This window comes from Onychostruthus taczanowskii, unplaced genomic scaffold (assembly GCF_017590055.1).
Source record: "Onychostruthus taczanowskii isolate IOZ18803 unplaced genomic scaffold, ASM1759005v1 scaffold18, whole genome shotgun sequence".
Lineage (NCBI taxonomy): Eukaryota > Metazoa > Chordata > Aves > Passeriformes > Passeridae > Onychostruthus > Onychostruthus taczanowskii.
This window is the reverse complement of record NW_024499017.1, coordinates 9,869,478-9,883,874: the sequence shown is the minus strand read 5'-3', so window position 1 is coordinate 9,883,874 and position 14,397 is coordinate 9,869,478. Positions and strand designations below refer to the sequence as shown.

At 39.5% G+C, this 14,397-nt stretch overlaps 1 protein-coding gene across 1 annotated transcript in view; it reads right to left on the bottom strand.

The window, feature by feature from the left end:
• Positions 1-14,397, bottom strand: part of PLCG2 (phospholipase C gamma 2) — a 55,231-nt gene that overhangs the window by 18,051 nt on the left and 22,783 nt on the right. Inside the window, exons 7-20 of the mRNA XM_041400909.1 lie at positions 14,015-14,098; positions 12,618-12,661; positions 11,759-11,831; positions 10,761-10,862; positions 10,489-10,607; positions 9,510-9,595; positions 8,483-8,603; positions 7,262-7,430; positions 5,333-5,437; positions 5,023-5,112; positions 4,297-4,475; positions 3,716-3,916; positions 2,327-2,446; positions 1,098-1,278 (exon numbers count right to left, since the gene is read on the bottom strand). Coding sequence (XP_041256843.1) covers positions 1,098-1,278; positions 2,327-2,446; positions 3,716-3,916; positions 4,297-4,475; positions 5,023-5,112; positions 5,333-5,437; positions 7,262-7,430; positions 8,483-8,603; positions 9,510-9,595; positions 10,489-10,607; positions 10,761-10,862; positions 11,759-11,831; positions 12,618-12,661; positions 14,015-14,098 — 1,674 coding nt within the window. The remainder of the gene's footprint in view (positions 1-1,097; positions 1,279-2,326; positions 2,447-3,715; positions 3,917-4,296; positions 4,476-5,022; positions 5,113-5,332; positions 5,438-7,261; positions 7,431-8,482; positions 8,604-9,509; positions 9,596-10,488; positions 10,608-10,760; positions 10,863-11,758; positions 11,832-12,617; positions 12,662-14,014; positions 14,099-14,397) is intronic.

Genomic DNA, 14,397 nt, shown 5'->3' with positions numbered 1-14,397 from the left:
GGCCAACAGAAGAGGAGGGAATCCAGTCACTTCTGTTTTGCTCACTTCTACAGTTGAACATAACTGAAGATGAGTGTGTTATTTAATCTGTCTATGCCTCAGTTTAATGAACAGTAAAACCCAGTGAAATAGCAATACCTCATAAAGGAATCTCTTAATCAGTCAAAAGATTTTTTGATTGTACTTTTCTGTGTGCAACCAGAAAAGAAAGACCTGCACTTATTTCTGTGTTACAGTACTTTAGTACCAGTATTGGTTTCATTATTAGATAACTCTACGACAATATACAAGAGTCATTTTTTTCATTTTATCCTCTCCTTGTGATTCCATCTGAACCCAGTCCTAAGATACAAAATCTTTGCTATAGGCAACATTATAAAAAAATCCTGAGGTCTAAAATCTTTTTTAGTCTCTTTTAGTCTCCCCAGAAAAAACAAAATCCCCAGGTTTTGATTTCTGCAGACCTGCCAGATGTAGTTTCCTACAGCTTCTAAAAGACATATACTTGAAAAGTGAAGACAGCACCTCAGGCTTTCCAAAGCAAAGCTCCCTCAAAATGAAACACATCCATCCAGAAAATAGCCCTTTATCCTCAGTTAATTATCCAGGCTCCTTGTTTAGTCAATGGCTAGAGACAAGTCTCTTGGGGAGATTTCCTCATGCTTATCTCAGAGTGAGCTTTCAGAGGTACCTTTTACCACAAAAGGCAGTGGGACACTGTTCCTGAAATGTCCAGAGTGAGAGGCACAGCAGAATATTTCATTTTTTCTGAAGCACTTAGCTATTGGCATCTCCATGATCATTTTAAGATTAATGCCCACTTCAGCAATAGAAGACAGGGCCAACTGTAGGCAAGGCTATTATCAAAAACCCATTTTTGTAGTGCAACAACCCTCAGTACACAGTGGGGCTTCTCTAATCAAATCATGTGGAAGGCAAGAGTTGGCTTTTAATCAAAGATGAAGCTGCTCTTCACACCTTTGTGAGAGAAGTCAGTATAGCCACCTCAGTTTCATAGAGAGTGACCTGCTTAACCTCCCCGAGATCCCGTACCAGAGCCAGAGCCCATCCCAGTCTATCCCAGCCCATCCCAGCACCGTGCTGTAGCGCTCCAGCAGCTCCTCTGTCACGGGGTAGCGCAGTTTCATCTTCCTGTACAGCGGGTGCTTCTCGTAGTAGGTCACCAGCTCCACCAAGCTCTCAAAGTAGGCCGAGGTGCCCAGCACGAAGTGCCGCCCCTCCTGCTGGATTCGGAAGTGCTTCACCTTCCCCTCCGCCCTGCGGAACAAGGACACAGCTGGGAAAGGGGTCAGTGCTCGCAGGCAGAGCGCCAGGGCTCTGAACTGCACCACAGCTGCTTTGTGCACCTTCATCGTGTGAAATGACTTCTCTCTCTAACAAAACCTCTTCCATTCAATTCTCATGGTTATTATAATAATTTCTATAGTTATGGAAATCAGCTTTTAAAGAAAAATAAATATCTCTTGTGCTTCAACACAAGGCTTGTGTTTGCACTGATAAATGCAGTAAAACCATCCACTGACAACCATGCCATCCAAAAAGACCCCTACATCCTTTTCAAGGTGCTGAAGTTTTGGTACTCCTTGTTTTCCCTGGTGTGAAATGGTTTTACTGAGATGCTGCAGCTCCAGTTACTTCAATGTCTACCTTGGTAACAGCAGAAAACTTCACCCCGAAGTACACAGGAGACTGGGGAACTTTGGACAACTTCAATACACAATAAGGCATGTAAGTAAGAAACTTTATATTTTGCTAAACTATGCATTTTCAGAGAAGCACAGTTTGATCTGAAGGCATGATGCAGAACATCACAATTCCATATATTTCATTAATGCTTTTACAAGAACCACAAAACTGTTCAAAACTATTTCCCCTGGCAAGAGGAGCCAACAATTTCACTTTGGCATTTCAGTTTTATAACAGGTCAGGATTTCTAGGGGAGAAGGACATAAAATCATTGATGAACCTGCACCTACACTGCAGTTTTGAAGGAATCTTTGAAACAACACTCTTTAACAAAGAGTGTCAGGGAATGAAAGAAAGGTCACCCATAGTTCTATATGGGAGGAAGGGGACAGCTGGTGCTCAAACAATCTTTATAAAAGCATAAAGGTTCAGGCCAGTCACAAATTAACTCTTGCACACACTCCATACATGGACCTGCTGCACAAACCAACCACGCTAATTATTCAAAGCTTGAAAGCAAGAAAAGCATGACTCTAAAAAGAACATTATTTTTTTTTAAAAGATAAACCAGAATATTGTTGGGCTGCTAGGCAAGATAGTCCTATCTGTCTTTTCTTACCTGAAAGTCATGGCAAAAGAATCAGGTTCATCTCTCTTTCTAATGAGAAAGGCTCCATCGCGAGGAATTCGCATGAGCATGTCTTCTGCCTCACCCCGACTCAAGTTGTTATAGTACCAGCTGCAACAGTGAAAAGCCAGAATGGGCAAAGCATTACAAGGCTTGTCAAATGTCATTTTTTGAAAATAACAGACAGCGTTATTAACAACAGAGTTTCAAGCATTCTAAGAAAAATTATGCATTAGATTTTCCCCACCTTGGCACCTATGACAGCAGTTTATTACAAAACATTGTAAGACAGCAGTTTATTTTGGATTAAAGCATCAAGAATATATCAGAACAACTTGTCTGTCTGAAATCATAAAACATAAATCTGCATTTGTTCCTGAAACAAAGGCACTGCATCCTGCTTTCAGTCTGCCATTTGCTTTCCAGTATTTATTCCATTTTGACAGAGTAGATTTAAGATAAAGCCTAAACACAGACAAAAGAAAGACACAGGGGATTTGCATTTTTATTCAGAGCTTGATTTTATCTTTCACCATAGAGATGGACCTGTCTTGGATCCAACGTGTCTTCAGTGAAGCTGTTGCCACTTATAGTGGCAGCGTATCTCCAGCTTATGCAGAAAGGCAGGAAAGTCTAACCCTTAAATTCTTCTTCCCCTCTCACTGGCCTCTAAAGTCATCTATGGGTGGTCAGTGACTCCCGGATCCCAGAGGGGCAAAAAAAAAAGAATTTTAAAGTCACTGATTAGTATTTTACAGGCAAAGATTTACTTTTGCCCACTGAGAAGAAAACAAAACAAAGGGCAGCAATAACAATGTTCTGCCAAAAAAAACAAGAGCAAGCTCTGCCCAGGATCCATGGCAGACAATTACCAGCTGGAAATAAACACCATGCTTAGCTCCTATCACATGGGGTGAAGCCAGCCTAACCAGCTCTGACGGGATGAGGTGGAGGGTGGGGTTAGGCAAATGTAGCTGTTTGGGCTCACTGCCCCAGGAACAGAGCTTCCAGATGGCACAGGCCATGATCACTTACTTGCCAAACCACAGCCAACTACTAAACATCCAACCCAACCCACTGGGTGTTGTAAAACACTGCACAGACAAAGGAAGAATTGGCTCATTTCCACAGCATTAGTTCTCACTGAATCTTCCAGTTGCTGCTAGGAAATTTGCTTTCCCAGTGACCACTCTTTGTTGTGCCATGTTCTCACAAAGTCATCGCTCTCCCTCAGCATCTTTCAGGAAGCCTGTTCCTCAAACTTCCATGGACAAGCAACACTAACTGCACTCCTGAATCCAGGGAATTTTCTGTGCAAAAATCCCACCAAAAGCAGGCAAGGACACTGACATGAGAGCAGTGCTTGGCTTCTATACGTACTCTTTTGTCTCATGAGGGCTGGGGTTGGGCACAGCATCAGTGAGGCGCAGCTCAAACTCAGCACATCGCAGGTGGTTCTCCTTGTAGTGTTGGATGAGATCATAGATGCTGTCAAAGGTGAGGTTGTCTGTCAGGTAGTATTTCACACTGTCCCCATCACTGGTGGAACGGATCCGGCAGTGCTGGACTCTGCCTGACCTCCTGCAGGAGTAGAGGGGGCATAAGGGAAATACAGGGTTTGCAACAGATTTTCTTTTTTCAAAGCATTTCCCCACCCATTCCTGGTCAATGGCTTGGGGAGCTTGTGAAGAGGAAAGAAAGCTGTGTCATCTCATAAAACAGCCAAAGTAACAGGCAGCAAACATTCTGACAAGGGAGGTTACAGGACCAAAAATAGTAATTTTCAACTGACAGTAGTTTAAAATCTGGCATAAACTTAATCTGCAAAATTTGGTCTGACAGCTCTCTGGGTTAGAAATCCATCTGACACTATTCCTTATAATGTTCCAACCAGAAGAAAAAAGAAAACACCAAACCCAACCAAACAAACTCCCATTAAATTTGCATGACAATGACCATACCAGAACGACAAGGTGTAGTCATCAGGGAAAGCTTCACTTTCCCTAACCAGGAATGTCCCATCCTTGCCACCCATTTCAGCACAATATTCCTGGAGCAGTTTCTCAGCAGTTGTTCTCCCCCCTTTCATTTTCCCATGGAACCATTTCTCTTTTAAGTGCAGTTCAGTTCGTTTCACCTCCTAGACCAAAAAATAAGAATTTTTTATAGCACTTTTCCATGACTTAGGACTTTGAAACTAAGTACTTGTTATTGGTTATATATAATCATCTACTGTTTCAGGATTTCAGTTCTTCCTAGGCCTGAGCTCTCCAGCCAATCACCTTTGTAGTTATAATAACCTGCTTTACCATCCACGGCAGCCAAGTAACACATTAATAACACAATTCACATTAGTTCATTCAGCTTAGTTTGAGAATAGCAGTAATACTTAAAAGACTTAGTGCACACATCAGCATTGGCATAGAAGTACTGAAGTTATATTTCATTGTCCTTGTACTCCTCCTTGCAAGTCCTTCACTAACCAAGGGAAAAAGTTATTTTATTAAAAATAAGGTTAACTAGAGTTGATGTTGGCAAGGTCCCTTTTATAGTTTTTCATCCCCACATTTGTTATCTAACACAGAATCTCTAAAATTTCATCAGGATAAAAAATACACATCTGTAGACATTGAAAAAATCTGAAATAATAAAAAGAACGTGCTTAAACAATAAAACACAGCCATCACCTTGGATGAATCTTCATCAGCACTCTGTTCTATATCATCACTGAAGGAAAGCTTTTCATCAGCAATAGCGCAGTAGTGCCGAGTCCATTTCTGAAAGTTGGGAGATATTAAAACAATTAACAGGGGGAAACTCACCACTCTCAACCACAATCTCAAAACAGGGTGCAACAGTAAAAAAAATACTTTCTTCCCCTCATCCACACCTGTTCAACTGACAATGTTACTTACAGAAATATTAAGGAAATTCATGTAAATTTTCAGTATTACAGAACTGATTAACAACCTGTAGCAGATGTCATAGAAATAATACCTGTTCTATTGTGTCCCACATGTAAAGTTCTCCTTGTTGCTTCTTTTCTTCTTTCTTTTCTTCCAGGTTCACATCAATGTCTCCCTTTGGCCCCAGTTTTTTGTGCTTAAAAAACAGAAAAAAAATCAACATTTATACACTCAGAGATAATCACACATAAAATCAGTCACAGTCTTTCAGCACATTCAGAGTTACTGGAAGTATCTCCCTCCATTGCACAGCCACCTTCTGTCATTATCATAACAGCAGCTGTTCCACAAGGAATAGGGCTGGAACTTTAAAATTTAGATCCCATTAATAAAAGTTAAAAAAAAACTAGCAGAGGTATCATTGAAGCAGTGAAGGAACAAGTAGTTTGATAAGATCTCCCCATTCTTTGGAGAACAGAAAACATGAAGTGACACATACCAAGAAATAAGGATAAACAGGAATCCTTCTACAGAAAGTAGCACATAAGGAACAAAACTCAAAACAAAAGGAAAAGATAAGGAATTAAAATGAATGAGGAATTCATTTTTTTACGAGAAAAATGAGCACAAGGGAAATCCCTTATGAAAAAAGGGGTCAAGTTCTACTTTCTTCAGAGAGTTCACAAAAGTGTCTCAAGGGGTCACAGGCAACATCAATTACTTAACTGCAGTTAATGATGGGATTAATCATCTCATATCAGGCCTCAACCACATTCAGTTCTGCACAGGCTACTCTTGGCTGATTTCAGTTTGACAGGCCTATCTGAAAAATCTCACAGGCCAGTGAAGTAGGTGTTGCCTCTGACTGTTTACTGAAAACAATTTCCAAACAAAAGCCAAACAACACAACCAGCACTGGCAGATGCTGATCTATTAAAAGACTCATCAGTGCTCTTTTAGACAGCACAGAGTGATATGGATGTTCTCTTGTGCACACTCATAATGGTTTGTAATTCCCTTTAAGTCAGATCTGTCACATTATTATTAATCATGTGCCTATTGCAAGTCCCCTCTCTGCTCTGCACAGAAACAACAGACAGTGTGGAGAGAACAAAAAAAATCCCCAAAAACTTAAGCACAGAAGTTTTCCACCTTATAGTGGGGTTCTGGTTTTTCCAGTCTTACATTCAAGAGCATATTCTTATACCAATCTACACTTATTTCTTGTATTCAGATGTCTAATACATAGGATGCAATACTGTTACAAGAGCAAGAAAACAGAAGCACAGACAAAAGTAATTATTATTTTACTACAGAGAACATAAGCAGACCTGAGATTCTTCACCAAATTTTGCCATTTGAAAATTTCTACCACAGTTTCAATCTGAGAAATCTTTTGGTTGTGTTGTTGTTGCACATCAGAGCTCATAAAACACCTGCACTGCCCCCAAGGTCCCAGACTAACAGAGACTGCCTTCTCAGAGCAGTGCCTCTGTGTTTCACAAGTGGCTCACTAAACTGCATATTTAAGTCACACTGAGTTAGCCAACACTCATCAGTTTGTGAAATCCTTACAACTTCAGTGTGCAGCTGCAAGAGCTTTGGGTTTCACTTGAACAAAAGTTAAGCCTTTGAAAAAAAAAATACTGATCTATCTTCCTATTCAAAGACATACTTCTATCATTTTTAAGCAGGCCACATGGTGTAAAATGTCTGTGATGAACATCTGCAGCAGTGAACCCTTGCTGAAATTTAGCAGTGACATTTCAGGAGGTGGAAGACCTTTAAAAAACAGCTGACATTTGATGTGGCACTTGAACTACCAACACTTACTGCAAAGGAAACCAAGAGGAAGCACTTTAATACAGTTTTACAGAACACTGTACATTACTGCCAAATGTAACCAGTAAACACTTCAAGCAAGGGGTTTCTTGAAACTAATCTGTGAAGTCAGGAACAGTATTTCAGGCCCCTGCTCTTATTCTCCTATTTTATCTCCCAGCACACAAAGCAAGTCTACCTTGATGATGATTTTTTCTTTCAGCTGGGTTGGTGATGGGAGCTGATCTGCACTGGCTTCAACAGGCTTCATCAAAAGCTGATCCCCAAACACTTCCTTGAACACCCTGGCCATGTGTCGCTGCTGCTCCACACTGCAGTGCTCTTCAATTGACAGAATCACTGGGTATCTTTGGGGGACAAAACCAAGGTGAATGAAGACAATTTCTTTTTGCTACAGCTGGCAAGGCAAGAAAGACAACACCCTCCCTCAGCCCCCAGATAAGAGAAAAATATTTAAAGGAAACAAGGAAGACAAAAGGAAGATATAGACACAAAAAATAGTAACAGATGTGCAATCACAGAGTTGCCAAGGTCAGAAGGGACCTGTGCAGGCCCATCTAATCCAAACCCCTTCTTTGGGAAGGCCAAATTCCTAGGCCAGATCAGGTTGTTCAGAACTTTATCCAGCCAAGATTTGAATAACTGCAAGGACAAAGATCCCCTCCAAGCTTTTTGGGCACAGTTGCGCTTCTAAAGCACGATTATATGAAAATTTGTTTCTCCTCTCTTCAAAATCATGTCTGTTTTCCTTCACATGTACTCTGAGAGGAGTCTGAAATCATAATGCATCCCATGTTATGGTTGTCACTAACACAAAGTTCCCGTGCAGACATGGGAATATACTGCCTCTCTATGTCCAACTGGTAACATGGAAAAACAGGACACTGACAGCTTGATTTCTTCCCCAGTCATTGGGTAGTATTTTTCCTGTCAAGGACATCTCAGCACAAGTTAAAGAAGGGCAGAGATGCAGATCTAAACTGATGTTACCAGTTCAGGAGACATGCTATGAGTTCTGTATCTTCTCAGCTAAGACCTTCCCTACAACAGAAACACCACGTGACAAACTATTATTTGTCAATTGCATCATTTTGTTAATTTTTTGTAAGATTTAAGACATACTATTAAGCATTTGGAGATCCACTTGCAACTTAATAAAAGAAGACCCAGAAAAAGAGCTGGAAGCCACTTTAGGGTACTCACTATCTTCCTTAGCAACAAATGGTTATGCACTGGGACTCCTCCTCAAAACAGCGTCTATTAAAGACCCACATGTAGCCTTTAATGAAGGCTACTAGAATTCATTATTCTCTGATTACTTTTTGCTCTAGATTACAGAGAAATTAAGTTCAGAAAGGTCTAAGCACATGAAAACAGGCTGAAGGAAAATAAAGCTTACTCAGATGTAACAAAGGCATGATCTTTGATTGCTTGCACTACATCATCGAATTTGATCTTTGTTGTCCTTGTCCATCCATGGTAAATGATGGGTTTCCCATCAGGACCATCCCAGCAATCCACTAGGAAACACAAGCAATGGGAAAAGCAAGAGACCAGGTAGCCCTTTAAATGACTCTGGTAAAAAGAATAAATCCAAAACTTCAGTGTTCTATATACTGATTTATACATCTTAATATTCTAATAAACATTCCATCAGATGAATTTATTCTCTCACAGAGGAAACTGAGTTTACTTAAGAAAGAGAAAGACAAATAAAATACATTACAAAATGTTCCCAAAGCATTATTGTGTGGGAATCTGGAAATAAGATATTCAGGCAACTATAGTGTCAATCTACTAGTTTACAGTAATTTTCCAGGGATAAATACACTCCAACAAGTGACAAGCTGAGAGCTTCTGTCTTTTGTTTGTTTCAACCCTGAAACTCTAATTTGAGATACATTTTGCATTAGTCAAATAAACAACATGAAATTGAAGTGAAAATTCTCAATAAGGAACACAAGTACAGAGCTGCAGACACATACACAATTGCTGGAGAACAAAAACATTAACTGATTTACAAGCAAGTTAAACAGGATGACAAAAGGCACAACATCACAAAAATCTCTGTGCCTTAGGTTTGTCTGCATTACAATGAAGGAAAATAAACTATTTATGCTATACAAGTATTCCAGCTTAAATCCTGAGCTTTCATATGTATTCAGGATTGAATGTTTGGTGTAAAGTGAGAGGAGATTTAGGAAGACTCTCTCAAAACTGCCTGGGAACAAGAATCAGAGGAAGTGAATGAGGCATTGGTGAGACATAAGAAAAACAATTTAGGAATCAGTGATTTTTATATGACTAACTTCAATTTCAGAAAGCAAACAGTTCTTGATTTCAGTTCTTTTTTCTTTCTTGGTAAACAGGGGAAACTACTTGTACAGACCAAATGTTACAAACCACTCCACAAGCTCTTTACTCACACTCAATGCATCGACATCCCATCCTGAGGCATCTGATGTAAGCCTCTGTGGAGGATTCACTGCGAAGCTGGTCTCCTGTCAGGTATCTAAGGAGAAAAAAAAAATTGTTAAAAAAGACAGGCAGCTGATTTCAATCAGTTCTCACTCACTCACTGGGTGACATTTTGCCTCCTGTTATGGACAATGTATGGGCTGATTTTTCTTGTTGTCATTTTGTTATGGGTTTGTTTTGGTCTTTCTAATTCTGATGGAAGAACCAAACTTTGCTGAACTTGATGCTATCAGGTTTTTGAACAGACCAAATTACAGCAGGTTTAAGGCTCAATCTAAACAGCAACCAACCCTGACATCCTTCTAGAGAGCAAATCACGAGCTTTGAAACCCACCTAAACCTCATCATGCTCATGCAGAAGCACACGGGAGGGATGTGGAAGGTATTTAGAGTAATATCAAAATACACATATATGCTATATCCATATCCACTTTTTTGCATTCCCTGCATTGTTTTATTTGTTCATCTCTCCTCCCTCTCCTTACACTGCCAGGTAAGTGCCAGATAAGCAAATCCCCTTCATTTGAAGACAGTTCAAACTCATCATCACACACTTTGACAATTAATGAATTCTGACATGAGCACAGTGAGGCTGTTGGTGCTTGGAAAAAAAGGAAGCCCCTCCAGTAACTTAAATTTTTGAAAGCAGAGAGGCTTTCAGAAGAAACAGAAGAACAGTTTCAACTCAATACTTTATATTTTTTACCAAGACTTGGGTTTTCTGGAAGTTGAGTTATCTCACAAAACCTGTAAGATCTTACGAGAAGGGGAAAAAAGAGTCACAGAAACTCCATTTGCCACATTTAGGCCACACTGTAGGAAGGTTTCACACAACCACGCAGCACATTTCTGGCATAATTTACTGTCTTTCTCACATTCCTACATTTCTTTGACCTGGGATAGACAACAGGACTTTTGGTAACTTACGTGTTATGAGAGGAGGAAATCCAGTAGTGGGATAAAGGATTATTCATGTCCTGTACATCTATTGAATCATATTTCTCATCCCAAATACTGTTTTCTTTTGCAAATAGGTAAGCGAGGAACTACAATACAAAGAGATGGAATTTAAACATTTTTACCCTGTGAGAATAAAACAAACCCAGCAATGCAGCAAGAGGGGACTACAGGTCCTGCCACCCAGTGAAAATTCTGTGAAAGAAGTCTATGAGAACTACTACAAAGCACCATTATCTCACCTCATCAACAAAGAGGAAAGGTTCAGCAGTTTCTCTCATAGTGTCATCAATAAACTTTGTCATTCGTTCTCGGACTTTATTGAGATCCTGTGCCCAAGATTCCTTCAGATAATTACAATACAGTAAAAAAAAAAAAAAAAAAAACAAAAAAAACAACTTGAGAAGTGGTGTTATTCAGTACAAAAATCAAACAAGGAACAGAGAGATCTACAGAGAGACACACACTATGTAAGTACATATGGGCATTGACAGGGAGAAAAAAGCTGGCCTCCTTGGACATGCCTTAACTATAATCTCTCTCATTTCTAAATGCCTTAGAAGACATCCTTTGAAAACAGTGAAATTGGGAGAAAAAGAAAGTAGCAAGCTTACACAGGAAGTGTAGGTCTCACTTTTCAATCACATTTGCAAACCTGGAGCTCAGCAGTGCCTAGCAAATATTGCACCATTTTTTCACATGGAGTCTGTGATAAATCACATTACAGAAATCCATGAAGACACAGTTCCAATCCCTGCCTTCATCCTTATCTGCTTGCTGGCACGCGACATCTAACTGGTTCCATTCAACAGGAAATTACCTTTGACTGCAGTGCAGGCATGCAGCAATGTGAGAGCTGCAAAAATGGGGCCATGGCCAAGGCATTACCCCAGTGCCCCTCTGGTGACAGCAGTGACCAGACCAGGCATTCATCTCTGACTGCACACAGCATTTACTTCTAACCTTGTCTGTTTATCTACATGACTAAGTGGAAGCTTGTTAAAACCTTATTTACTTTGCCCTCCCTCATGTCCTCTGGTGCACCTTCAGAGGCTTTATATAGATGAAAAATAATAGTTCTTGTAGACTTCAGTGGCAACAAAGGAGAAATCTTTCCAAGGCCCAGTATTACAGTGGCATCAATCATATTCTATGACTCTTCACATTTCTTTTTAATGAGCACAGAATTCTGTTATACAACCCCAAGAAAAAGAGTTCAGTATTTCTGTAACCTTCCCACCTGCTGCTCATGTAGCAGGAATCTCTGGAAGTCATGGAGGTGAACTGCTGAAGCATCTGGACGGTCAGTATTTCTTTAAAAAAAGAAAGGGAAAGTGAAGCTAAAGAAATAAGAGAGGTTAATCAGAGGAACAGCAGAAGATGACATGGGTTTGTATCTTGGATTTACAGCATAAAGGTACTGTCATCAGCATGAGACCTTTTATAATTCCAATGGGATTTACAGTAGCCTTATATTACCCAGTTACTCTATTTTTGATCCTCCTGGATTCCTGATGTACTTTTGAGAGGGATTCATTGGGAAAAGCACCAAATTTCATTGTAGTCATTGCCTTGTAGCAAATGAGCTGCATTAACTTGACCAGGGTTTTGCTAGTTTAGTTGAGGCACATGGAAAAGCTTCAGTTTAATCCACAATCAGTGGGTTAGCAATGCCTGGGATCTTCTTCATGCTGTACACATTTTACTTAAACTTTCAAGTCCATCAAGTGGAAGATGCAGAAACCATTACTATCAGCATTCAGCTCAGGTCTAGGCACAGCCTGTGCACCACACTACTCTCCAGACTGAAGCAAAACTTTCTACATCAAATTGTCCTTCTATAGCTCTGTTCAGCTCTTTATAAAATCAGAGGACAGGCACCTTCAGTCCATACCATTTTTGTAGTCAGAAAGTAAAAAGCAATCACCAGAACTTATTTCCAATTTCTGAATGCAAAAATATTGATGATTTGTTTTCACTTACTAAAACATTAGAACAAAAAATAAAATTAAAAAAACCAGTGAGGTAATATAAAAACAATCCTGCAACACTACAACCATATGAAAATGCAGAAAAATAATACAAATGAAGACTCTCACCCAAGAATGAAAACAGAGGAATCCTTTTTGAATTCATCAAGAATCTTAAAACAAACAAACAAACAAACAAACAAAAGAAACATGAAAAAGGGAAAAAACATAAATAATAAAATAATATCCAATTTCTATCTAAATCCATCTAATAATGTCCATTGGTTTGGAAAGGGAAATAAATGCCTGTCTACCCTAGAGAAGTTGCTCACAAGTTGGCAAGATACATTTTTAATTAAATGCATAAGAAAAAACGTACTGCCAAGGCTGGCAGCTGCACTTCAGGCCTTTCAATGTGAACACAATTCTCAGACAAAATACTTGCTTTGATAAAGCACCTCATACAAGCAGTCAAATTCCTGGGGAGCTTTTACTGTTTGATATCCCAGAAAAACTGGAATTAAGTATCATCCATCACATTTATTCAAGTGACTATAAAACCTAAATTGTTTCTAGTCTGGCACAGCATCATTAGAGATTGCAGGAAACTTATCAAGTGACCCAAAGCACTTGTAAGCAAATTGAGAAATTTCTTCGCAGTGATTCACACAGGGCAATAACAGGAGCTTAAACAAGTCAGAGAGGCTCCTTACTGTGTGTTTTACTCTTCAGCTTTCTGCTCAAGCTAATTAACAGGACTTTCATGGCCAAAACCAAAATCCTGCCAGTTTATCTAGGGTTTTTATCACTTCACCATGATTTCAGCATCACTTTTAAACAACACAAGCTGTATTGCCAGAAAATCAGCATTGACTCTGACTATCAAAGCTTCTACTTTAGCATCTGCAAAATTAAAGTTGAATCCACAATAAGCACATAGTGAAGAAAGATATTCAAGCAAGTAATTTCAAATTATGTGTTTTCACACCGTTTTAAAGGGTTCCTAACTTTCAGAGTCACTAGAAGTATGCAGTTTCTACCAGCCTCATGAATCTGTACCGCAAATACAAGGAAACAGCAGTCAGGAGTTGCCCACTTAAATTAGCTAAAATGTAATTCCACAGCATTTAAGTCTCCCAAGGACTGTCTCATGCATGTCCTGTAATGGACTTGCTGCTGGTAATCTGGAACATGGAATTGCTTCTACCAGTAAAAAATACCAGGCAAACCAAATGAAAAGACATTCAGCATCCTGAACAAACTCACAAAATTAATTCCTCCTAAAAACCCACTAAAATGTCTGTGCCTATCTCTACTACCAACACACAAGAAGCAACATGAATGACTTGTTCATCTCCTTAGGCCAACTGCTGATAGTGACTGTTATCTATGCATTGAGTACAGCACTCTTTTTCTGGTACGAGAATGAGGAAAAAAGAAAATCAGCAACAAACTAAAAGATAACCAGCTCTGAATACTCTGATGCAGCAGTTGAAGAGAATGAAGACTATTTATGAAAAGCTTACCAATTTCTGTTGTTCAAACATGATTTTCTTGTAGAACAAATGAAATTGTTCAAAAGTAAGCTCTTCCTTGTGAGCACCTATTTCCTACAACAGAAAGTAGCACACAGTGAATTTAGAATTCCCTGAGCTGCCCTTGCACAGTGAATGAACTACTCTTCCTCCAGATGGCATTCCCCAATGCATTCTGTTCTACTCCAACTTTATTTTTAACCACTTGGATTTTTATATTTATTTATGCTTTTAAGAATACAGACAAGAAAACAGATGTTGGTTTATGACATAGTGCTCCTAACCCCCATCTTTGGCCTTGCATTTTGCACCCTCACTCCATTTCCATGACCAAGGGAGAAGTAGGGCCTCATTTAGTCATTGTTGGCTGAACA